This window comes from Typopeltis vanoorti, chromosome 22 (genome assembly GCF_054136105.1).
Source record: "Typopeltis vanoorti isolate ZY-2024b chromosome 22, IOZ_Tvanoo_1.0, whole genome shotgun sequence".
Classification (NCBI taxonomy): Eukaryota; Metazoa; Arthropoda; class Arachnida; order Uropygi; family Thelyphonidae; genus Typopeltis; species Typopeltis vanoorti.
This window is the reverse complement of record NC_143570.1, coordinates 60,124,765-60,152,483: the sequence shown is the minus strand read 5'-3', so window position 1 is coordinate 60,152,483 and position 27,719 is coordinate 60,124,765. Positions and strand designations below refer to the sequence as shown.

At 35.5% G+C, this 27,719-nt stretch overlaps 2 protein-coding genes across 2 annotated transcripts in view; one reads left to right on the top strand and one right to left on the bottom strand.

The window, feature by feature from the left end:
- The window catches only part of LOC150094448 (glycine receptor subunit alpha-3-like), an 81,500-nt gene extending 77,714 nt beyond the window's left edge, over window positions 1-3,786 (top strand). Inside the window, exon 8 of the mRNA XM_090411807.1 lies at window positions 210-3,786. Within this exon, the coding sequence (XP_090267933.1) occupies window positions 210-389 (180 nt within the window). The 3' untranslated portion in view covers window positions 390-3,786. The remainder of the gene's footprint in view (window positions 1-209) is intronic.
- A 2,066-nt stretch (window positions 3,787-5,852) lies between these two features.
- Window positions 5,853-27,719, bottom strand: part of LOC150094447 (glycine receptor subunit alpha-3-like) — a 77,040-nt gene continuing 55,173 nt past the window's right edge. Inside the window, exons 5-8 of the mRNA XM_090411744.1 lie at window positions 25,873-25,955; window positions 19,875-20,009; window positions 12,373-12,734; window positions 5,853-7,260 (exon numbers count right to left, since the gene is read on the bottom strand). Of these exons, the coding sequence (XP_090267870.1) occupies window positions 7,063-7,260; window positions 12,373-12,734; window positions 19,875-20,009; window positions 25,873-25,955 (778 nt within the window). The 3' untranslated portion in view covers window positions 5,853-7,062. The remainder of the gene's footprint in view (window positions 7,261-12,372; window positions 12,735-19,874; window positions 20,010-25,872; window positions 25,956-27,719) is intronic.

Sequence of the window (27,719 nt, the reverse complement as noted above, 5' to 3'; positions counted from 1 at the left end):
CAAGAGTCGTGTTATTTAGGCTTCCAGTATTTGCTACGTTGAGCAAGCGATAAAACGAACATTGTCATTATATAAAGATAAATATGTATAACGTGTGTTTTACAGCAGTTCTAAAAAGTTTGGACTACCTTGATTTTGCATGTTATATATTAGTCATTTTATCTATTAATAGTTATAGTTTATTTCTACACTTTTTTTTTTATTTACAGAAAGCGAAGAAGCAACCTGATAGTGACGACTTCAAATCAGACGAAGACATGAGCATTCAAGATATTAAAGCGTATAACTTAAAGAGGGCGCGCATCACAGATCGCATCTGCAGGATCATGTTCCCCACGCTGTTTTTCATTTTCAACATGGCGTACTGGCCCTATTACCTGTATCTGTGATTCCTAACGATTACTCTGATAACACGGAAATAATGGATTGCTCGTTCCATCGTTTATACGAGGAAAGATGCCCAAGCGAAAAAGTGTCACTACTACTACTTAATAAATGATCTGTGGTAAATACTTTGTGCTGCGTACTTACCATTACTCACTTTTATCTGTTGTATATAATAGTTCATCAGATGCCATTTGAAACTGTAAATAATGTGTCGCAATATCTCGATGGCAATTTTCTACATTCATCTCATTTCTTTTCGTTTTATTGCTCGCTGTTCTCATTATTACTAGGACATATTCTCTACCTTTTAAACTGTTCTAGATAATATACTCTCCACTGAATGCCGATCAGTTCTTGATTGGCAGTGACGAACAATAACATAGCGTAACCTTTGTAAACATTTATTCTTCACAAACAACTAACGTTAAATCTTACAACAAATTTCTTAAAAACAAAACATTATCTAGAATTACGTTCATACGAATTAATGTCCTTCATCAGTAGTTCTTAGAATTGCACTTATTTCTGTCTTACTTATCGAAGCACACTAAGCGCACTGAATATTTGTGGGGAGAGGAAAGATAGAAGGGGAAAAATACGAAGAAAATTTAAATTACTTGAATGATTCTATATCACTGATGAGGGAGAGAAATTTACTGATAGTTTATTTATGATACAAGTTGTGCTATAAAATCTCCGGGATCTAGATTCGGCTATTTTTTATAGCCGAATCCAGCTAGACAGCAATAGCACTCAAGCATTCGGCACACAGTTCGCGATTAGCACTGATAGTTGTTTTTATTTTTTAACATATACAGCACCTAAGCTTTCGATATGTAAGCGAAGCTCCAAATTCCAAGTAGCCTTCGTTAGTTCTTTATTTTTTAAAAAAGATGATTTTACATTAGATTAAAGATTAGGAAGGAAATAAATTCACTTACCTTTTTTAAAGACGGTACCACTGTGCTATATTCGGCGTGTATCTGATAAATTGCAGGACCTTTTTCGGTCGGAATTTGGAAAAATGAGGAGGAAATTATTCAATGAAGAACGTTTTGTTGTTGTTGTTAGAACATGGGGATAATTGGGCAGGTGGATAGATGAAAACATATCTACGGATTTGTGATACACATTCCTGTCAAGACTATTCCCATAAGGCAAACTCTTGCTTTTTTTAGTTAGCTAGAGAGTGTGTATTTAGTTGTATTCTCTGTCGCTTGGTGGCAGTAATTTGTTCAAAAATTGTTTAAATTGTGTATTATGTCAATATTATATTTGAATGTGATAATGATGAAAATTGTAATTAATTATCAGTAATAATATGGTATATTAGATCAAGGTATATTAGTATGGTTCAAACAACGTAATTTGAATTTTTTCACCGTGTTTTAGTGTTATCAAAGAAGTCTAAAAGGACTTTTTAACATTTGTTAAAAACGACTTAATGTTATTAGTGGTTTGCTGTTGCGATGACTGTAAATTGCATTGAACAGTGGTTTACGTTTTTTACAAGGATTTATAATTAGTTTATTTAGGTTGAATTCCTTATTGTTCAGATTACGTGTGGTCGTCTTCGTGGAATTTGGAAGATTTTTTTGTTTTCCGTACATATTCAGCAATCCCCATTCAACACTTATTTTTGTCATTGGTGTAAATAATGTTACGACGTCTTTGGATAACACAGATTGGTATCCAGTTAAAAGGAATTCTTGAGTTTCATATATAACTAAATAAACGTTGAGGGGGGGGGGGGAAGAATGCAATCAATATTATAGTTTCAGGATATTATCCAAAATAAGGTATTTGTCAAAAATCAAGAGATTGATTTGTTGAAATGAAGCATATAATCTTTTTTTCTGCTAAAAATTAACGACTGTTCGTTCTAGTTTTGTATCAGCAAAATTAGCTATTCAGCCTCATCCATATAAAACAGAAGCTTTTACTGAAGTAAAATATCAGAATATCTTTACAGTGATTCGCCATTATCAAGTTCTCTCTCCCCTCCACATTTCCACGCAATTTCTTCACATCTATAGTAAGTTTTCTCGTCATATAATTAGTACGTCCGTATAGCGTGAACTGTGAGTGAATGCATGTGTACGTATGAGCGAGCAAGCAAGCAGAGAAAAGTGAATGTAATAGGCATGCATGGATGAGGTAGAAAGACATGCAGAAAGATTATTTCAAGTCAGGGTGATTTTATGTATACGTTACCTCACAAGTTATTTATTTAAATGCGATGTTGAAAGCATCCGAATCATAGTAAACGTTCTAAGTGCCATTTCAATATGAGATTCGTAGTGCGTAAGGCCACAGTTTCTGCATCGTAAGCATGTTCCATAGACGTTGTATTTCGCTGCCTTTTTGCAAGGAAATACAAAAAGAACATCCCAATTTGCATAAATATACAGTAAAAAACTTCTGATATTTTATTTTTAAAAATTCTGAAGTCTTTAGTAACCATTCAGGTCAAAGAATTCACCGATATATAAGAAACTTCGAAATGCTAATATTGAAGTACAGTCAGTTCTCCGTTGTCATTATTTTCAATTTTTGCAATGGTATTTAAAGAAATAATTATCTTGAAACAAATCTTAATACAGATACATATGACAGGAAAAAATGAAATGAAACAAAATAAGAGTAAAAAAAAGTGTTATATTTAAAGTACTTACAATTCTTATAGTAATGTATAATTGATAGTTAATATTACTAAATAATTCTAAATCACAGTTTGAAATAATTCTAAAGATACTTTTTATCGTCCGTTAATATTAATACGAAGGTTTGCTTCATTATAATATGCAAGGTTACATCCTAATTCGAATGTCACGTGTGAATACATTTCCATCATCCTGTATTTAAAAAATTTTATTATTTGGTAATGATTAAAAAAAAAAAGACCTTCAACTTTCACTAGGGTATATCCACTCTATAATATTCTTTCATCTGCAATATTTTATTTTGCATTCTTCAAAAGAATATTCTTTTGCCTTTGAGATTAATTGGCGAGGCTTACTGGCACCTAACGTGCCGTTCAAATTCCCTTAGGTTTAATGAACGTGTTTTCTTTTGGCTATGAGCCAGGTTTCTCGTAACTGTAAAAATAAAAGTTTATTGGCATTCAGCTACGTGGTTGCAAGGTTGCAAGCCACGAAACATAATCGTGAGTTCCATCTGCAGTTAATTTGCCTTCAAATTTCTGTACTTGTAATCCAATTTTAAGAATGGCTTTTTTGAGCGTGCATTGTCCGAATGCGCAAGTGTCAATGAAAATGCAGTGTAATGTAATGTAAAAAAAACATACGTTTGTATTAATTTTCCTCTCTATGATAATAATACTCATGTACATCTATATTATGTATTTTTATTAAATAATAAAATATATTGCAAAATAAACTTTCTTGCAGAATTTTTATTTTCTGGTATATGATGGTGTAAAATGATTAAAGCGTTACAGGAAAGATGAAAAATAATCAGATTAAGCATTAATGTTTATTATGATAATAAACATGTTTGCTTTTCAAATAAGAAAGCAACCACAGATTCAAATATGGGAGTTCTCCTCAAATAATCCTAATGAATTATTTGAGGAGAAGAATGCCGTGTGCACTAGGCAGTATCTCACCAGAACAGTAGTGATATACTGCCTACTTCAAATGGAGAGGTTCAGAGGGAAGAATGAATCTTGGAAAGGCAGCGAAGTTTATTGAAATAGAAAAAAAATTATACGACTACATTAAAAACCAAATTTGCTTAGCTCGAGAAAATTAAGAAACTTTCCGCAGAACAGAACGGTCTTTGAACTTCTGATCAATATATATTTTATAGCTGAGGTGGAATTTGCAATATGTGTGTGTGTGTGTTGCTTACCTTCCATGCAGACTTTATTTTCGTTTACTTTGAGAGGAGCTAACTTATGACGAGTGCATTTATATACGGGTTGCGATATATGATTTACTGCATGCATAGTTTAAAATAACAATGTACACAGTACTCCGACATATAAAATAATAATAATAAAAGCTAAGAAACTGTGGAATTTCGCGTTGGGAAGGAAGATGGAACGATACACCGTACATCGACATTACTCAAATACATACTGTACTCTCAGAAGTATGGTAAAATATGGTTCCGTCTTCTTTCAAGCAGTTCTTATAGAGAAGCACGCTTTTCAAAAAAATAACGCCTGCTTAAAAAAAAAAAAAAAAAAAAAAAAAAAAACAGAACCATAGAGACTTGAAGTGGGGGCAGAACCTGCCTTGTCCCTTCAACCACCAAGTGCTGCACAGGGCGGGGAACAGGAGAGGGCCTGAAAAAGTTTTTGGAGATGAAAATAAAAGTCATACCTGCTCTGCTGATCGAGCACGCTGTTGACGATACAGGAGAAACATCAAACAATCACTATTTTAATGTAGAAAGGAACTGTGAACTAATCATGAGTATTATATCTCAAAAACACTGCTGCATTAACTATCAAGAGCGCTGAGAAACACGTGTGTACTGAACGAAACCAAAACCTCCCCAGAACCATAGACGACATACAGTAAGAGATTTATCTGATGTCATTGTTACCGAACTTTTCGAAATATAAAGTACGTATTTTATTCATTTTCTCATAAGAATGAGAATTTTTTTTCTGTTTTATTATATTTTTCAGCAGTCGATTGGCTGATAGTCGGGGGTTTGTATTATGCATAGTGTACTCTCGATAGTACGCTATGAATAAACTCCAGACAACTCAATACAATTAGCTTGGTAAATAATTCGTATTATTGTCACGACTACATCAACCATATATACTTCACAGTTATTCATAAAATTTTCCTCTTTCGTGGACTGTACCGCCTTCCTGCCAATGCTTGAAAAAAGACGCGAAAGAAGAGGATTCCGAACAAAGACTACAGTTCCTACATCAGTCTGTATCTTTGGCATCATAATGATTGCATTTATCTAAATTCTATTTAATGGAGAAAAAAAATCTTTCCAGCATTTCTTAAAATAGAAATACATAGATCAATAGCTATTCAGCGGAGTCTGAAAAGGCAGGATAATGCAACACCTATTAAAACACTAACAGTCCCCATTCACAGCTCCTTACTAATTCAAGTCACCTCCCTAGTTTTCTTTATTAATCTTTTCATCTTATATTCTTTGAAACACCATTCGTTCATTCTTATTTCTCAAATCAAATATTAACAACAACAAACACAATGAAGCCGTATCATTATCTACTTGCTAACAGATCTATTCAAATCTACCTGCTAAAGAACAGAACAGCATCATAATAAGCCCAATGTCAAAATAAGTTAATTAGGTCTGTAAAAATACGCAAAAAATGTATTATTTGTTTTGGCATGTGATTTTCTCCAAGTCCTTGGACTATTTAATGTGTAGGATTACGCTTACGGTTTTACCAGTAAAGGTAGCAGTGAATATTTGATCAGTAAATTATAAACAAGGCACACTTTCGGAAATTTTAATTAATCATAAACAAGTAAATACAATTCTTGTGCGCAAAAATAAGTAATCTGTACAATATATTATACTGGTAGAGTATCACAACATTTCTGCTGAGTGAAGCCAGAAATATATTAAACGATACAATAAGATAATAAGGTCCTGAGGTATGAGTATCTTGAAGAATTTACGTTTAGCAGATGCACAATGACTAGGATTATTCCTTTGAAAAGGGGAAAAATCAGCATACACTTTATTGCCAGAAGTTTGTTGTGCAAACGTTTCTTGAAAGATTTCCTTCCTAGTTATTAAGGCTATCGTCTTTATCCTAATAAACATAAGAAGTCTTTAGTTTCCAACCTTTAATTTCCAGTACTGTGACTTTACTGATTGCATACTCAATCTACGTATGCGGGACACTGATCTGGGGATGATGCAGCAGGCATTCTTTGGACACAGATTTTTATTTGGGGGGAAGAAGAGGCATAAGAATACTCAGTTATGTTGTGTCACACATTCTCCGCAGTCATAATCAGATCATATGTCCATATCTGTAGTTTTTTTTTTCCTTTTCAGGACAGGTGCCTATGTATTAATAAGGTGGTCTGGCACTTTCGGATGAAACTCATCTATCACTTAACTGTCATAACTGGTAGATGAGTTAGGACGAGTGAACAGATATAACAGATGTGGAAACTACATTGAGCAAATAATTTTCTTGACCCAACCTCGATATCGATCAATGATAACACAGACTTATGGATATTCTGGATATTCTGGGAAGGAAAGCTCATACAACAGTGGAATTTTCATTAAATATATTTGAATGAAACAATGTCCGGGAATATCAAAACGCTAGAAGAAATCTCAAAATGTGATAAAGTTCGTATACTACTTATTTACTCGATCCTGTTCTTTAACTACCAAAAAACAATTTTCTTCATTTAAGAATGAGTTGCTTGGCAGTTTTCTGGATCAGCAATGCTGAATGTTAGCTGCTGCAGTGCTGATCCTTTGAGAGTAAGCTCCGATAGGCTGCTCACTGACTAGTCTGCTTAGCCATGCATGAAACTAATCTTGACACAAGAGGTTCCAACTCGTAATAACAGTCTGAGGAATCGGAGTATCCACTGTGAATACTGTCCTTAAGATATACGCATGAAAATTCTCTAATGGCAATATAGTGTATTAACAGCAGTTGATGGAAGCCTCACATCACATAACGAGGTAATAAGGCCAATAAGCAAAGTTAAAAACAAAAAATATGGTTGGGAACAAAACCCTGCAAACACGATCAGTATTCTGTGCTCGGTTCAAGTTCATTGCCACGTGGCTCGCAGAAGGTGTTGGCGACTGAACTTCTTCAGGAGGCTCTTTCTTCTCGTCATCTTGGTCTTTTTCCATGGGATCTCTCTAATAAAAATGATAGCACATGATTTAATACATGCAGCATTCAGGTGCATTATAAAATGAACTAGTAATTCTGAGTGTTTAACATGCATTTCAAAATACTCACAGTATTACTGATTTATGCTAAATAAATTTGAATATCGAAGTGAGTATTTATTTATCGCTAAATTTAGCGAAATATAAGCCAAAATGATATTCACGTTAAGAAACAATTAAAGAGTGTGAAAGAGTTGGTATAACGATACATATACTTTTTTTAAATAATAATAATAATTTATTACATGTGATACATACATTGCATAGTATTGATTACGTATGATACAACATTACATACATATGTTTACATTTGATACATTCGTGTATTCTGATAATAATAATAATTTTTTTTTCACAATAATAATTATAATAATTTATGACATATGATATATACATTACATATTTATCATTACATATGATATATACATTACATATTTATCATTACATATGATACAACATTACATACATTTGTTTATATGAGATGAGATGTATTTTCTCAGCTTTCATCCTCGAAGCTTATTTGTGAGCTTATCTGAGGATGACACCAGTTATTATTTATTGGTTTATTTGCTGTGCTGGGAAGCTATGAAACCAAATCTATGTTTAATTGGCTTGATTTCCACTGCAGTCGTTGATTGAGAAATTCGCACGCACGCACGCACGCGCGCACACACACACACACACACACACACACACACACACACACACACACACACACACACACACACACACACACACACACACACACACACACACACACACACACGACAACTTGGAATGTTGTCTTACAAACTACAATAGCTCTTTCAGGCTATTGTAGTTTGTAAGATTTCTGTATTCAAAAGGTGATTTGGTTATCATGTCTGGGATGTAGATGTTTCGCGTGGCCTTTCCGTAGTGATTATTGAATTTATATGTGATATAATTAGTTGTCTGAGGTCTTGTTATACGGTATGTATTTCTGACTGTCCTGTAGTTGGCATCGAAATAATGTTTTAGCAAAGCTGCATAGTGACATAAGTGTTTTGCTGTCAGTATTTTGTGGTCTGACATTGCAGTGTACATAAAGTCGTTATTGTCTCTTTGTTCCCAAAAGATCAGTTTTATCATTTTGTACTGTAGCGACATTAATCTATTTAGTTTGTAGAGTGAACAGAAAGCATACGTTCTTATAGCGTATCTTAGTATATTTTGGCATAGTGCTTTGTATATAAGTGTTTTTAGGCGTGTGGGAACTATGTCTTTTAACCTGTAGAGTTTGCCAGTTATTGTTCGGAGTTGTTGTGTAGATAGTTTATGTGGCTATTCCAGTTCATATCTGCATCGAAGTAAATTCCAAGGTATTGTATTGTTTCAACCTGAGTGATTGTAGTGGTTTTGCTGTTCTATGTGTTTTTTATGTTGGAAAGTGGATGTTGAATGGTTATATATTTGTTATCAACTGGTCGAGTCAGTGGATTTCTGAATATCATTAATTTTGTCTTTTCTGAGTTTAGGTGTATGGAGTTTTTCATAAGCCAGTCTGTGATCAGATTTTTGTCATGTTGCATATTTGTTTGGGCTATGCTTGCGTTATTATGGATGGATATTATAGCTGTATCGTATGCGTATTGGAATATCTTACCTTTGAGAGGTAGCTGATTAATATCGTGCGTGTAAATGTTGAATAGAGTTGGGGAGAGTACAGCTCCCTGTGGTACTCCACAGGTTACTGGTAGTTCTCTGCTTCGGTTTGACCCGATACGTGTGATATTCAAATAATAATAATAAAGATAGCTAAAAAGAAATGATGACACTGTGTCATTGACTATGCCACAGATGAAGTTAAGAGTTTGTAAATGAAATATATACCTACGTTATAGAATAACGTAGGAGAGGTCAGCGAATACTTGGACATGCTCTTCGAACCATGTTTGCACAGTGCGAACCGCATAACCACTGTGCGTTATCTTGCCGGAAGAGTCCCGATCCATCAGGCTAACTTGTTACCATGTGGGGTCTGAAACGTTACCCGGTCTGAAACGATCTCCAGATGAGGATTAGGATCAAGGGGGGGTATTCAATGGGGATGAACCTAATGATGTCCTTGAGAACAATTCCAATACCAAGATACTGCCAACACAAGGATATTTCCTGCCAACCGTGCAGTCGGGTTATGTCTAGCGTGCATAAATCCAAATCGGCTCTAGGTTCAATTGCTGTGATAAATAATGAATGATGTCATTATAGAAAAAGGCGACTGAGAAATTTCGTCTTATGACTGTCTCAGGTAATTTCCTTACCTGATGATTACGTTAAGTGTATTTCATAAATTTTAGGCATCGATTTTTCAGTCCGCTTTTATATGGTCGTTCAGTGTCAGAGAATGCCTAAACTAAAATTTAAAGTGGTAATTGAGTATTGAGTGATGATATGCTTGCCGATTAAGCTTCTGATATTCTTGAAGATCTCTGCTCTTACAGAATGTACCGCTGATGATCATCTGTAAGAATAGTATTATTCATATTCATTTATAATAACGTCAAAGAATAGTGTCTCTGCACATGCTAAATTAAATCAATTAGCGATATTTTTACGAACGTCAGTGAACCCAACGTGGAGATGAAAGAATGCCGTAATCTATACGTTTATTGGAGCTTATCCTGCCTTCTCACTTTGTCAAGTCAACGAATCCAATTTCTCTACATCCTTCTATACACATGAATAAGCCAGTTTTTAACAACGTTTCTCCCAATTGGGTTCGTTTTGAAATTTTGTGCGATATTAAGGGAGAAAAAACTGCTTACCATCATTTGCTGGGTTTTTATTTACGTTGAATTCATTCATACTACATATAAATCAGACGTAGGTTCTTTTCTCTATTCTTTTCTTCTAGAAATTTAAAAGAGACAAACTCAATTAACTGATAAAATGTATTTGCATCACGTTCATACGTATTTTTTTAATACTCATGGTTTTACAGTACTCCGCTATTTTTTAAAAATGTATTAACTTTCAGATTTCCGATATAGAACAAGCTCAAAACTATGAATTAGAGTTTTTTCTTAAAGAAATTATTAGTAGTTGAGAAGCTTAATTCCAAACTTAATTCTTAATATTCATGAAGCAGAGATGTAAGGAAATTCGGTTCTACTGATAAAGATTAATGCCAGCTCAGTTAATTACATATTCAAAACTTAATGTAATGCTACCCGAATATATATAATTTGAAACAACTTTGAACAACAGAAATTTACTTTTGATAATGAAAAGACTACGCTTCAGTGTTATCATTTGGTAAATTAGATTTTATCAAAACACAAACGTAAGTTAATGCGCATAACCATCTTTATGATGCTACTTCAGCGCATCTTATCTACTAAAACTGAATTCTTAACGACTGTTCGAAAGAAGCAGGAGACGTGGTTGCCTTCACCATCAGTTTTACGGCTCCAGTTTACTAGCGGCATTCAAAGTTTAAAATAAAAAAAAATACACTGCTAGCTCGATAGCATACATCCAAACACGGCACCGATGTGCTATAGGCATTGCAACCTCTTCTGTGTGCGGAACTGATATAAAAATAAATACACGAGTGAGCAACGTTTGCCTAGTGCCGTGTACAAGGTAAACTGCATCAATGTGGAAAAACATCCACATAGCGGACTGGGTACTAACCTGCTGAAATCTGCGTTGCACTGAAATCCGTATTATTAATAATGAGATATACGAGGGTGGTCTGAAAAGTTCTCGGCCTAACAATGAAAAAAATAATTTATAATTTCAAAATTATTTTTATTTTTCAACATAATCTCCCTTAAGAACAATACATTTATTCCAACGCCATTATCCCGTCCCTGTAGTGGTTCTCAGTAAGATCTGCAAAATACCCATCTACAGCTGCAATCGCCTTTTGATTCGAAAAAAAAAAAAAAAAAAAAAACGCTGACCAGCAAAGAAGGGTTCTAGTGTTTTGGGAAGAGACAGAAGTCAGAGAAAGCCAAATCTGGGGAGTACGGTGGATGTTCCAACAATTCATAGTGCAGATCCCTTAATTTTCCCATTGCTAAAACATCTTTGTGGGCAGGTGCATTGTCCTGATGAAAGATGATTTTTTTCTTCTGCCAATAGGGTGAGAAAAATTCTTTTCTCACGAATTTTTTCGTCTCGTCTTGTTAAAAGATTGGAATAATATTCCCCGGTTATTGTTTTACCCTTTTCAAGATAATTAATAAACAAAATACCTTTAGCATCCCAAAACACCGATGCCATGACCATTTCTGCTGATGGAACCGACTTTGTCTTCTTTGGCGCTGAACAACCGGTTTCTGTCCACTGTTTTGATTGCTGTTTGAATTCTAGTGTGTACTGGTGAATCCAAGTCTCATCCAGAGTAATAAATCGACGCACAAAATCAGTTTTATTCTTGTTAAAACGCTCCAAGCAGTGTTCAGAGATTTTCATGCAAGATCTCTGCTGTGAGCAAGCGCGACACCCATCTTGCGCAAAGCTTTTTCATTGGCAACTCTTCTTGCAAAATATATCCAACACGTGTTTTTGAAATGCTTATAGTCTCAGTAATTTCACGCACTTTAACTCGCCGGTCATGCACTACCATATCGTGCACTGATCAATGATTTCTGGTGTTGTTACACTTTTTGGACGTCCTTCACGTTGATCATCTTCAAGGCTGGTATACGGCCACGTTTATACTCGGCAGCCCATTTCTTAATTGTCGAGAACGAAGGAGAAGAGTGCCCATAAACTTTTATGAACTTTGAATGAATTTCGTTTGGCGTAAACTTTCTTTTAGAAAGAATTTTATAACCGCACGATACTCAATTTTATCCATTCCAAGGGATACAGACAACACTTTTGCTTCAGACAGCTGTATAAAACAAACTACTTGATAGAATGACTTGCAATTTCACATGGATGCTTATGACAGATGTACCAACTTGGAAAAAAAAATCTTGCGGATAGTGTTGGCATCTATGGTTGAGGCCGAGAACGTTTCAGATCACCCTCGTACCCACTATGAAATCGGCATTGCTAATTAATTTTGTACTTGCTAGCGGTGCACTTATCGAATATACTTACAGCAAATATTTTGAGGGACTTCCGCAATTCATATGGTCGAGTCTTGCTTCTTGATAGGTAATTGACGAGGGTAAATTCCAACAAAGCTCCGAAGACCATGATGGAACACACTCCGATCCAGACGTCGATGGCCTTTACGTAGGACACAGGAGGTAGTTGGGTCCTCACTCCTGACGCAACTGTGGTGAGGGCAAGCAGTGTGGTAACACCAAGCGTCACTCGAGCTGGTGCCGCGTCGATATTTAGCCAGAAGGATACCCACGATATCATCACAATAAGGAAAGTTGGCAGATAAGTCTGAACCAGGTGGTAGCCATTTTGTCTCACGAATATAAAGGTCGCATTCAGGAAACTGAAGGATCCTAATCAGGAAATAGAAGAAAAATTAAGTGTTTGAAAAGTAAGTGGTGTCGCATAGATAAGTTCTATGACCGATTTATTGTTATTTTGTTAAATCATTACACCATATCAGTTCATTACTAAAATTTTCATCCACACTACGTTCTATATTTCCTATTCTGAATGAGGTGCGCGATCTACGATGAAACTTGCACCAAACTTTTGAAATTCGTTATGTAACGCGCATATAAAAATGGATTGCATTCTGTCTTATATTTAACCGACATTACGATAAAAATAAAATAGTGAGTTCATTTTCACTTTCACACTCTCTAATTTCCTAAGCATTTCGATTCCAACAGGCCACCCTACTAACATCCCAAAACACTGGCTTGGGAAATCATAAACGATGGTTTTCGTACAACAGTCGCCTGACAAGGGAGACGAGAAATCGCGAATGTTCACACGTCAAAACAAATAACATAATTACGCTACCGCCTTAATGTGCTGAAGCTTATTATGGCAGTAATAAGCTACAGCACATTAAGCCGCAGTTTGTGTGCAGCGTTCAGGGCTTATGAACTAGCATAGGGGTCGGCAAACTTTTGAGACGAAAGAGCCAAACCTGTCCCTCACAGCAATTTAAAAATTATTCGAGCCATAAGTATATTTTTACAAATAAGGAAAATTTAAGGTAATATTATAGTAAATTTATGGTAATATATAACAAGTTATAATATTAATTATATCTTTATTAAATGAAGAAAAAAATCACACATAAAATTGCTCTCATTGGTTTTAATCAGTGTGAGCAATGAGCTTGCATATCCTTAGAAAGTTTCTGTATGTCCGGTTTGTAACTAGTCGTTTTTAATTTAAGACACGATTCCAAGTTGGAATCAGTAATTTGGCTCCTCAATTTACGTTTAATGAAATTCATGTTAGAAAACGATTGCTCCCATAAATATGAAAATCCGAAGGTATTGAGAACACCAAATGCAAATTTTTTCAACTCATGATATGAGTCCGGAAGACTATTCCAAGTATTTCAATACTTAGAAGACTATTCCAAGTAAAAATCATGGAGTCTGCCTTCTGTAGTTCTTTTATAGCAGTCTGCGCTGTGAAATCAGACTGCATTTTTCTTTTCCCAGTTCTGCTATTTTAGTACCAAGACGTACAAATTTGGAGCTCCATAAGTCTTTGCTTGTCAAGTCCAGCAATTGTATTTCAAAATTACCCGTATCAATATCAAACGGAGAAAAATTTAATTCTTTCACATTGGCATTAAGAGAATTTGTAATAAAAGAGTCGCTTTATTATATCTGAATTACTAAAACCTTTGAAGAAAAGATTCTCTCATGTTTAAAACTGCTGTCTTGAAATAATCTTTGTTAATGAGGGCATTGTTTTCTCGGCGATATTGAGACAAGTTTGGAAAATGAACTAAAGTTCCAGTCTCTAAATCTTCAGCGAATAGAATCAATTTCTTTTCAAACGAAATAACTTCCTCTTGCATTGAAAAAGAAGTATTTCCCTTGCCTTGTAATTTACGATTGAGCTCATGCAGTTGTGATGTACCGTCCACCACAAAGTACAATTTTTGCAATCACTGATCTTCCGTTAATTCTGGATATTGAACATCCTTGTTGTCGAGGAATAGTTTGATTTCATTTCTGCAAGATGCAAAACGCTTTAACATGTCGCCTCTAGAAAGCCATCGAACCTTGTTGAAATGGAGAGCGAATCCCAATATTCGCTCTCCATTTCACTTAGCAACTCTTTAAAATGTCAATGGTGTTGGTAATCTTAATTACCAATTCCATAATTTTACCAATTTCTTCTGTAAATGTTTGTGCACAAAGGGCTTCCTGGTGGAGTATACAATAGAAAGTAATCACTTCATGATTAATATCTCCTTTTAAAATTGAAACAAAACCCTTTTTCGCTTCCGTCATACTTTTTGCACCATCGGTTGCAATTAACAAAATTTTATTGAGTGGGATATGATTTTTTTTTCAATGCATTCAAGGACGGCATTTGCTATGTCCTCTTCACGCGTTTGGCCCTTGAGTGGCAATAATCCCAGAAGTTCTTCTCTCGGATCCTCAGATGATACATACCACACAAAAAGGGAAACTTGGGCTGTGTCCTTGAGATCTTGCAAGATTCATCTACCACAATTGATAAAGCTAAAGCTAATTTAACGTCTCCGACTCGTTGACTTGCCCAGTAGAGGGCGCCCGTGCGCTCACTTATTAGTCACTTTGTTGCTCTGCAAATGACCTCAGATGTCGAGGCATCCTAAAACCTTATCCTAATTAGTCACTTTGTTTGGCTGCCCTGCCTACCATGTGCTCAACCATCCTCTCCACTCCCTCTGTATACCCCCTTCACGCGCGCTTTCCCTTCCTTGACATCGCGCATTTTAGTGCCACGAAGTTTTGCGAGACCTATAAAACAAATGAAATCACCATTATGTGAATAAAATCCTTTAAAAATTTTATAAATGAAACTATCATACTTTTATTTTCATTTTCAATTTTACTTCAGAGCCACATGTACATACCCAAAGAGCCGCAGTTTGCCGACCCCTGAACTAGCATAATAACCGAGAAGTCTCAACGATCCTACCGTACTGTGGAACACAGCATAAGAAGGCTGACATGTGATGCAAGTTCTTTTGCATCACGAGCACGAGAAATCATCTTTTGCTCGTGGTGCAAAAGAATTTGCATCACGAGCAAAAGATGATTTCTCGTTATAGATCTAAATAACTTAATCTAAATAAATCATTTAAAATCAGTATCTTAAAAACACAAGGTGAAGTAACAGAAATTCGAGAAAACGATTTCTACAGAATTAGGAGGTAGTTGAGTTCCCAAGAATGGTTGCACAACCCACTTTTCTTTTTCTGCCAGCAAAAATGGCAATCCAAATGTTTGCATCAATTAATTTTGTACATTAAATTATTTATTTTCTACTTATTTTTGACGAGTTATGAAAAAAAAGTGCTAATATAATACATTTTTCTTTCCTTTTGCAATACTACGCGTCATTTCAATAAAAATTTACTACATTAAGCAACTATTTCCCCAACGGCTTAGAATCATCAGCAGATGTCCAAGGTCTCTGAGTTGTTTAGGGCAGTGTTTCCCAAACTTATGTAAAGGCCCCCTTGGAAACATTAAAATATTTCATGCCCCCCCATCGAAAGAAAATCGTAATACAGACATATATTATTATAATATTTGTTGTATTTATATTCAATACAAAACATACACAGCGAATATCGCAAAAATCAAATACAAATATTACATTTTTAGCATCTTACATACACATTTGACATGGCACACTTAGTCTTAAAACATTTTACATTTGTTTTCATTATTTCACGGCCCCCTCAAAACAAACTAACGGCCCCCAAAGGGGTCGCAGCCCACAGTTTGGGAAGCGCTGGTTTAGGGGACACTGAGAGTTACTGTTCATTTTATCTTTCTCAAGCTTTACCTAGCAAGCCACGGAGTTGCAACGTCTTTGGAATTTTCCTTTGTCTTCTTGTTTGACTTTTGATGCTCATTTAAATATCTTTCTATTTTTCATCCTGACTGGCTAAGTGAACACAGTGTCCGCTTTCTGGTCTACATTCTCTAGATTCGAATTCCACTGTGGCGAGGTTGTTTGTGAATGAGTTTAAGCGATACGTGATTTTCATCGCCCTACTTTCTATTAAAATATCTGGTCTCTAAGATGCGCTCCAGGATTATCTAATTTTTAATTCACCCGCGGTATTGGTGGTGAACGATAGTCAACAGCAACACTTTAATTTACTTAAAATTCATGTTTATCGTTTACTCTTTAGCTTTATTGTCTTATATCATTGAAGAATAAGTAATTCAATTAACTTTAATGCCACTCATTTTCACCACTTACCAATCCTCAAGTTAGATGCGCGGGGGGGGGGGGGGGATCTCCGCATTGTCCTTATACGGTTTAATCTAGCGGCATGCATTACATTATTTCATGATTTGCTCTAAATGTCTCTCATTAGTTAAATATATTTTATTTTCAGTAATCTGAAGTCGAGTTTCTGCAGCCTTGTCGCAACATTTCCATAATGCTAGAGAGAGAAGAAAAGACGGTTATAGGTTCGAATACATAAACATTTCTAGAATTTTTTTCTTTTAAATCTTTGGTCCAAGCAAGTAAACATTTCTCCCAGAAATTCGGATTTTAATCCTACAATTCAGAAAGACTGACCATATGACAATAATACCTGTTAATGTTTAGGGAAGTAGGTGACATTTGCATTTTTTGCACTCTCACCCCGCAGTCTTCAAAATCACAGGCAGTCATGCATTCAACTATCGGTGACAACTATGGGCAGAGAATGACTACCTACTGCTTACCAAAAGTAAGTTAGAGCTAAAAGTTCCGCATACTCCTTGAATAATAAGACGTTGCAGAATTTATTTTTAAGTTCAAGTTCTTTGTCTTCTTTAATAACAACTGCTTTGTGCATAGTTAATTAAAAATGGCACTTCCCTTAATATATATGTATGTAACATTATGTAAATATTAAAATTGACAGATCGTTATTAAATAACATTGTCATTTGAAAATAAATTTGAAAAAAAAATGCCATTTAATCATTTAATAGCATTATTTTCTAATGAATATCACAATAACAGTAGTGATTAGGATTAAAACATGGATTGGTACTGGTAGGAACTGCAGCGGAAGCAAACGAGTCTAAAAAGATATTTAAGTCCGTTATTATTATTATTGTTATTATTATTATTTAAATTTCACTCCCATTCAACCATTGAAGCATAATTAACATTCTGAGTAGGTTAAGGGTTAATAATCTGTTTACCAATTGAAGGCATCCACTCATATCCATGTCGAAGTGAGATTCGAACCCACAGTCTGTTGTTATATGGCGGAAACGCTATCCATTCGGCCATACAATTCGCTCAGCCTGGGCATATTGTGTGCATTCTCATGGATGGTTCATTTTGCTTGATGAAAAGGGAAAAAAAACTGTCAATATGACAACTGGGTAACTCATCTTCAGTTGCAAAAGACCTTAATAAAGTCGTGTGTCAGACGGGATTCAGTTCTAGGTGTTTCCATATGTCGTATTGTTTTGGCACTGCACTATAGAAGCATTTTCAAAGAAGAAACATAAACAGTGATGATAAAAGTTTGTGACGTGGGAAACTTGAGTATTAGTTCGATTTTTATTTCACATCTTCGTTCAGATTCATCCATTTTTAACGATGCTGCGTGAACGAACGATAAAGCATGAGAAATGCATCATCTGCTTAGCTTCTAATGTTTGCATCGAGTTTATTCTGTTAGGTGGGTTGCATCCTCATCATAGTGTTCTCAGAAATTCTAGCGATCGATCAGCACAAAGAGTGAATAAGTTCTGAGTAGATATTTCACGCTACTCCAACTGAAATTCGCCCTATTTGCCATAAACGTGAAATTTTTCCCTTGTGTAAAATTCTAACAGCAAACGGTTTTCCATAAAAGCCGTTCACGGAAAGGTCATCTGGCGAGAATTTTCCCCTATGAATTAAGTTTAGGTCTTAATGTCACGAACTCGAGGAGCCCTTCATTTATTGCTGTCACAATAACATTCACTGCACGACATTCACGTTATATTTTGTATCTTTCATATTCGTCGATCAGAATCCATGATTAAGATTAAGTGAAGATCAATAAATGAGAAACGAAGAAACTCAAAACGAAAATTAAAATCAAAACAAATTAAGCAGAAATAAATTTTTATTTGTATTATATTTTTCTAGCAGCTTACGCTACTTTCCACGCCACTGATTCATATTTCTGAAGCACTCCAATTTTCTAACCTGAACTGAGCGTTTTGGATTGTGTTATCGCAACTTCTTTCACTACGCGTTATTCCCGCTTCCTTTACAGGGTCCGCGTGTTACTTAGATGCGACTTCTTGTTAGTACCACTGCCAGCCGACCTGTCGCCTAGTCTGCCGCTGAGGGGGTGGGGGGTTATATTTTTTTGACTGTAGCAGCGTATGTTCACGGGATCGGTTTGCCTGCTTGCGGGATGAAAAACGCCAGACAAACTGGAGGAAAAAACCCTACTGCCCGCGCCCAAGACCGGCTAACTTGGCTACGCCTGAGGAAGATCCTCAAGTTCCTCACGTCTTCGACGGGAATCGAACCTGGGACACTTCTTCCCCAGGCATATGGTTGCGAAGCACAAAGCCACTAGGCTAACCGCACGGACTAGATTATGTTGTCGCAACCAATATCTCAATTGCGAATACGCTGGAAACAACAGCGCTATTTATCCATTTATGTTTAATATAATACCCAGCAGTTTAATGAATTTTCCAAATTATGTACTTTGTACACATAACCAGCCACTGAATTGGAATCTTTTATTTTACATATAGGCATGCAACTGGCAATACCGACCCTCTTCATTTCCCCGCGCATAGTTCGGTTAGATATATTGGGAACAGCCTGCATTAAATACTTCGGTCAACTGCTGCACACAGGAAGTTCTGTTTTTCCTTGCAAGCCTTCTTAGACGACGGCGATCTCGTTCCTGACAGACTGTCTTAGGATCACAATTACGTCTCTTAGACAAGCAACGTGAGTTATTTTTCTACTGAATAAACACCCGAGATAGCTCACCTTTCGAGAAACCAGTCAACTCTGCTGTTTTCAAAATCGTGGCTCCAGCCAGTTGGGCACTCACAATAAGCCCTTTATCGAACTCCAAAGGATTTTCTATTCTTCCTATAGTGATCAACACTGTTGACGATTACTGCATTCATAAACGGTTTTCTAGAACACGTGGTTACGCATATGCTGGTAAGTGACTTTACGTTCATCTGGATGAAGATTTCTAATTTAATTGCCGGTATGTGTATAAGCAGCATTTCTTCAGTCTGCAAGATTAGTTGAAACATTGCCTATAAAATCGGCAATATTTCAGCTCGCGATGAAGCTACAGTAGTAAATTAAAACTCCAAACTAAAATGTCCTACTTCTGTTATGACCATTTCAAAACGGATTTCGCCACTTATAATCATTATTGTAGACTTGAATAGTTATTAGGTTACTGTAAAGTTCTTGAAAGCCAAAGAAATACAAAAATTCGTTTACCTGTATCGATGACACGAAGGAAACTTCCGTGGTAATAATCGACAATGTCAAATTCCGGCAATTCCATTGCTCCTTCAATAATCAACGGCGTCGTGTCTTGCCATCTGATTGTTACTTGATCCGTGGCTTGCGCATCTGAAAAGGATAACAAACGCAATGTTTACCCATTTATCTTCTCAATATTGTAAAATTAATACAAAACTCTTTTTTTGTCCTAGGTGTTTAGAACAAAACACCTAGACCCCCCCCCCTCGTATACTGTCTGTTAATTTCATGTGTGTGTGTCAGACAGTTTGCCTATTTTACTGGATTCAAGTAGCTTGAAAAAAAATTCATATCTGGCCTCTAGATGATTAGAATTTCCGGATTAGCAAACTCGCAGTACTAATTCTAAAATTTACTGTAAGCTTCAGCCTTTCGAGGAGGATTGACATGAAAACAATAAGAATCGTTTTCGTACTCTGTGGGATCCATCTTTTTTTTTTTTTTCATTTATGTTACTCTATGTCATAAACAAACTAGAAATTATATGAAATAACTACAAACTGTGAGTTACTTTAAGGATAAGATCTGTTTAAGATAATTATGGAAGTTTGAGAGTCTTCTTGCCTCAATCCCATTTTAACAGATTTTATGGAAGTTTATTGATTAAAATAAATTATACTTATGACTGTTATATAGCCATGCATTGCACACAATATTTGTTTGAATTTATTATATATCAATCCAAAATATTAATGGAAAAGAGCACTCTACTGTTATGGCTGTAATAATATTTTTATTACGTTAGTTTCTAAATATTATGTATCTGTTATGCCTTATAAAAGTGAACGTTTATCTTGGCACACGCTGCTCTCTGAAAACACGTGCACACTCTTCTTGTGCAGAGAACGATCTTTGAAGTGGTAAAGAATGGTAGCACATGCCTGGGAAGAATGATAATGTGGCACTGAATGCGGTAGCCTAAGATAAGGTCGTAAATGAATTTCTTTTTTATGGTGAGATGCCAAAATAAGTTAAAGTCATTTCAGTAAATCTGGATACTTAGAGCAACAATGAAGAATCCGCGGTATTTTTGTGATCTCTTTTGCAGTTGCTTGCCATAATTTTTGAAGTAATTTGGCATACTGTCCCACCACAGATCCGAGACCACAGTCTGGCAACTTGCCAACAAGAGTCAGTTCATGTTGAAGGGGGAAAAAAAATAAGCTGATACACGAATTGGTCACCAACAGGCGAAATCACATGCTTTATACGTAAAATTTTCCAACTGTTATACAAGCAAACTAGTTACCACTTTAAAAACTAGAATTTTCATAAAAGAAAAGTTAATTTTCGGATGTGTAATAATAAACAACTTATCTCACAATACGGACTGATTACCCTATTATCGGAATGGATTCTCCTTCTTTTGACATGCGCAGAAGTGGCGAAGAGTCCTGTATCTGTGGGCGTACAGTAATTTGGTACGCACACGCACGCACACACACACACACACACACACACAGAGAGAGAGAGAGAGAGAGAGAGAGAGAGAGAGAGAGAGAGAGAGAGAGAGAGAGGGAGAGAGAGAGATTGAGAGGGGGAGAGAGAGAGAGAGAGAGAGAGAGAAAATATATTGCAATAGTGGTATTTCAAGTATGTTTTACTTATGATAAAATTTAAGTACAGACGTTTATAAATAGTCTTATTTCCACTTTTTACCTTTTTTTTTTTACTTTATGATTGAAAATAAATAAATTTCACCTCACAAATTATGGAAATATGATATATTAGAATACAAATTAGTGTTCATTACAATGAAAGTATTTTTATGGCGAAAATAAATTGAACCCGGTTAACGTTAATTGGAAAAGCTGGGTGTGATTCTTTCTTTCTTTCTCTCTTTAATTGTTTTAACACTTTTTTGGCCTTCTAATGAAAAAAAAAAAAAAAAACAGGTTCCTTGTCCCATCCATAAATTGTGAATGGATGAGATGTGAATCCTCTCCATAAAACATTGTACATCAATATTAGAACCATGGAGGAGCTAAAGATTTGATAATCTCAAAACTCTGATCTGAGATGGAGCTTTTATGGTGAGATGCCAAAATGTCACTTCGACGATCAACTGGTGGCTTCAGATCAGTCAACGATATCTTTCTATCACCTAAAGATATTCATCAACATCAATATCCACAGTGGGATTCGCAATCAGCCTCTTGTTTGGAGAAGGGGCACGCGAGTCATTCGGCCATCGATGCCGATTTACATTGACATTGCGTAATATATGAAAATCCTTTAGCGTGAAGTAGGTGGTGAATTTATGGAAGAAAATATTTCAGGCGCTTAATACTATTAACAGTGAAAAACGTTTTTACTTTTTCAATGTTTATGATTGTCTTGATGGCTACGAACGGCTAGCTAACTGCTGTATTTTTTGGACTTCTCTAGGTTGAAGAGGTTGATTAATTTCAAGATAAATGCTTTATCTTCTAGTCTTCAAGAAAGAATTTATCAGCCCACTGAATGATTAACTTGGAAAAGTAATTCTATCTATCTATCTCTCTCTTCCATCTGATTCAGACGGATTGGGTCTCCTCCTAATGAGGAGTCACGGCGAAATAATGCAGCCGGCACCCACTCCTCTACTGCATCCCTATTGGAGGTATTCATAACTGTAGTCCGTGTGTGTTCACGGGGCCGGTTTGCCTGCTTCCGGGATGAACAAACCGCAGCGGCAGTAGGGGGGAAAACCCTACTGCCCGCGCCCAAGACCGGCTAACCTTGGCTATGGCTGAGGAAGATCCTTGAGCTCCTCACGTCTCCGATGGGAATCGAGTTTGCGTTACAACAGTTGCTCTGCATAGTAAAGAAATGAATTTCTTATTTTGTATAAATGTCATGTGAATTCATTATAAATTATTATAATAATCTCGTGTGCAGCGGATGATGTTGCCTTGAATGGCACATTCGCAAGTGCAAACCGTCAACAGTGTGAATACGATGAATCTGTGTTGCAATGTTTATATTAAAAGAGGCTTGGATAAACAGATAAATCATGCTTATAGATTGGTATCTACAGTTTACTAACCTTATTTATTTCAGCTTGTTATGAAGCAAATTGGCTTGAAGCATAATTAAGGTTGCTTTACAGATACCAAATCAGCAGTCCTCGTCAGCCATTAAGATGGAATGACCGATTCATACGAGTTAATAGGACACTCCTTCGATATGAGTGAATGTTTTCATTACTACAAATGTTAGTTTGAAAAGTTTTAAAGCATAGTATAGTTTCTCATACTTAATTTTTGTTAGTAATCATGATAGCCATAAATTCCCGCTGCAACTGTTTGATAGGCCCTTTAAGAGTCTTCGCTATCTTCTTGAAAGCCCTTCCATTCGCTTGATTTTGCGAAGCAGGAACTACGCAGCTCATATAAACTTCTCTCTCTCTCTCTCTCTCGCTGAGTCACCTGTATATGGTCAGAATGAACGTGCTCAAACCTCGTGAAACTGTCGAGGCTCTACTTACAGTATTTTACTTGTGCATTACCCACGTAAAATAAAATAACAGCATTATTTTATAACTGATAAGCATAGTGATCATATCTAGCAGCTACTGAAGTAATTTCCTTAGTTACGCAATTCTAGTTTTTAAACGACTCAGCCTATAACAGCGACAGACAACATCGTAGACTGTTGAGGGATGTTAAACACAGTAGAAGTACATATACAGTATATATACGGCTGTGAGAAGCGCGCTCGGCCCGAGCAGTAGAAAAGAGGAGCTGGAGGTGCTTTTATTATTATTATTACTATTATTATTATTATTCATTCTAACCACTTACTTTTCATTGTCTCATTAAACTTAGATTATCTGAGAATAATAATCCTCTGGAATTTAGTGGCACAGCAAACAAGTGAAAAGAGCAATCAGCCTTTTCTACGTGATTTGGCAATCATGCAGAAAAGTACGAAGCAACTTTTGGTAATAAAATCCTTCAATGTGAAGGAAACACAACACCACTATCTGATTTCTTTTCTTCATCAGACAAAGAAGAGGAATCACATTACATGGAAGAATCTAATTTGACTAAACAAATTATTGTATTTTGTTTCTTTATATGCCATTATTAACATAAAATAAAATAAAGAACTAAGAGTACTAAGCTACACGAGTAAATAATATCCGTAATACGCTGGACCAGCTTAGCCAGTACATACAACCTTCAGTTTTTCTTTATTTTTTATGTAAAATTAGCTTTTGATTCATTGGTGTTTTAGACTTACAGAAACGCAAACCATGTGTATACTGAGAAATGCCCGTACTTTATATTTCACGTGAAGCGTTTAAACCTGGATAACATCATAGAAGAAGAATATCGTACTTCACATATTATGTTTATTTGTTAGATGGCATTGAACTCTAAAGACTGAAGTTTTGTCTCTGTTTTTCTGCATATAGATTACTATCACTATTTGAATATGAGAAAGAAATGAAAGCACGGAAATGCAAACCTTCGGAATGAGCTTCCTTAGTGTTGCATTACTGAGAAGACACGTGAACTTTGTCAAAGAGTTCATGTGTAAGTTTACTTAAGAAATAAATAGCTTGCAAACTGAAGGTATTCAGAAAGTTACTGCTGAGCCTATGGGAACTAACGGTTCTAAACAGTTTCCAGGCCATAAAAGGCCAAATGTGCTTGTTTTGTGCAGAGTTCTTGAAATCCATGAAAGCAGATACAGAAGATTTATGTTCTTTCTCAATTACTTTGAAAGTAAGAAACTTTCAAAGTATTTTACTGACTTGGCTATAAAATATAAATGGAGAGTAACGTACCAAAAAAGAAAATCATGTGCAGTTAAAGTACAGCAAATTTTGTAGTTATTTTAAAACAGATAGATTAAAAATTCTGAAATCCGTTCATAAGAATTCTTATAATAACAATGTTCTAACAATAGGAATTCCAGGAATGATTTTGACATTAGCTACTTCAAAAATGCTCTGGTTAAAGCAAAACACAAAATAAGTCGCCATTCCCGGTTTTTCATCCGCATATAAGCCCCAGGTTAAAGTGTAGTTTCATAAAAGTGTACAGTTAGAATGCAAGTCTACATCATTTATATTTTTTAATTCTGTTTTTTCATAACTTAACGTTCTTCAAGTTATTTGAACTTGAAGAACGTTATTTTTAAACTTATTAATTCTTAAATTTGATTTAAATCAGCATAAAGTCTAGTGTTTATTTTTTGCTTTTTTTTTTAATCGATGGACATTCAAAAAATAGGAGACAAATCTCTGTTATTAAAGTGTATATCACCCTTTTGTTGAGGATAAGTTAGCCAGTCTCAAACGAAAATAGCAGATTTATCGGCCAGTAAACTCGGGTTGTTTTCGTCGTGCAAAACAGACAAACCGTGTAGAGAACACAACCAGTTAACAAACACAATATATGCTGGCCTCATAGCATTTGTTGCTTCGGCCATAATTCTAAATAGCCTCAAGTCCTTTGTCTTGGTAAACCTAATTTCGAATACAATCAAGAATGCGAAAATATTTTTCAAGTTCGTTTACAGCTCAAGCTGCTTTAGAAAATTCATTCTTCCAAAAAAACAAAGAAACTGAAACTAGTTTCAAATAAACAAACGACCAAGCAAAAGAAATAAAATAAAAGCAAAAACTGATATCAAGCAGTATCACTAATTATTAAATAAAGTAGCAAAATGTAAAGAAACATGTAGCTGGAAAAATTGACATGGATTGGTTAAAATGTTCACTTCTTTTAAAACTACGTTTACACAAACTGTGATGGCATCTGAACTTCCAAAATTTTAAATGAAACTTTAAATAGCGTCATTTGAGAAGGTTGTACACAAGTGAGAAAACAATATTTTTTTGACACTCGATACAAGTATATCGCATATGTTGCTTATTCAAAAAAAAAAAAAAAAAACAATTCTGTTACATACAGCACTGAAAGAAATGCTCACTAGTTTCTAACAGATCTCTACTCACAGGGTCCAACTACCACGTGGCAATACTGGGTGTCCAGAGGATATTTCCGAAATGTCATGTGACATGCGAGACGTAGAGTTAATCTGAAAGTCAATAAAAGGAGAGACTTAAATGAACCTTTTTATATTAAGAATTTTTTAAAATCTAAAATTAATTAAACTTCATATGATTATAATGCGAACCTATCTGTAAAGCCTAGAATTAACCATAAAGGACCAGTTATCAGTTTGAAAACTATCTTTTCTACAATGAAATACTTTTGACTTTGAACAGATTTCGTTTCATTCAAAGCGAAACTCACCTGAAAAAGAAATGACAAAGAAAGAATAATAATCTGTACATCAGATAACAGCAATGTCGATGCAAATTTTTGATAAATATATATAAATTTCCCTTCGATTATTTCTTGAGGTTCGACCTCATCAGAAGTCAGTAGGGAAAGCCCAAGCACATTTCCACAGCAAGATTTAAAAAACCTCGATCTATTTCAGTTCAATTTCTGATTACATTACAGCCAAGAAATATTTTGATTATCCATTCTTATATGCGAGTGAAACTATAATGCGAAAAGCCTCCTGTGTTGGTTATCACATTTTGGCAAAACTGCGATAAATTTGAATCACTCTTGATTTATCATCTATCTAGTTTTGGAGAGAAAGTGTTTGCAAAATTAAGTCTGAGGACACATCAAAAGAGCTGAAAGGGCCATTGCCTGTTAATAAACTGTGATACATTTGTTCTTTGACTCTATAATAAGAAAGCTCATGTTTCAAATTGAACTTTATGACTACAACTTAGTTATAGAGTTTTTTTTTGTTGTTGTTATAATAATTTATAACAACATATAACAACAACAAATAACTGGGTGGCCGAATGGTTAGCGTATCCGCTCTCCAGCCAAAAGGCTGTGGCTTCGAATCCTGCTGTGGGCATGGATGATTGTGAAAGTGATGGTGGTGGACAGTAGATGGCGTTGGTTGGTGTAGATGATGCGGTTTGCTGGAGTTGGTGGAGAGGGAGAGTTGTAGAGTAAGTGCCCTCCCTCGATGAGTCTTTGGACGCCGTGGAGGTGTCACGTAATAATAATAATAAACATTTACAGTTGCATAATACACACTTATGTCTGGTGGCTTCTTCAGGGTGCTAGATAGAGAAGGAATTTAAAAATAAAAATAAAACTCAAATAAACTAAGCACAGAAACAATCTAAAAGCGGCAGCAGTGATGGCCGGCACACATCATCTGTCCTTTTTTTTTTTAATAGTTTGAAGGTGATTATTGGAGAAGTTGAATTCTAGTATGTTAAGAAAACTTATTAAAGATTTCCAGACGTCATTTAAGATGAGACCCTGGCTGTTGAGCTATGTGAGTGAATGGCCGCAGTGGATTCCATGACTGGATGCGAAAAAACGTTTTTCTGTAGCTAGAGTATGTGTCCCAATCGATGGGGATCATCATGATGTGCACGTTCAGATTTTTCCTCTTCTGTATTCTTGCATCGATGAGATGTTTATAGAAAGGGACAGCTGTCTTTCTGAGGTCTATTAAGGACGGCTCGGATAGACTTGTACATCTAACCAGATATTATAACTCTGCAGTAGAGTAGCGATCCAGATGAAAAGGTTTTCGATGTATGGGATGGAAACTGAGTCCGCATGTCAAGATTTTGGTGGGGTGGAGATAGTATCACCTACACAGTATTCTTTCTGGAATACCCGTTAAAAACGAATTGAAGAGAAAGAGACTAAAGTTCGTCTTTTAGCTTGTCTTCATCTTTTAAAATACATTATTTTTTTTTTTAGGGTATGAATTATACTTAATTTTTGGGAGGAATAGTGAACTATTCCT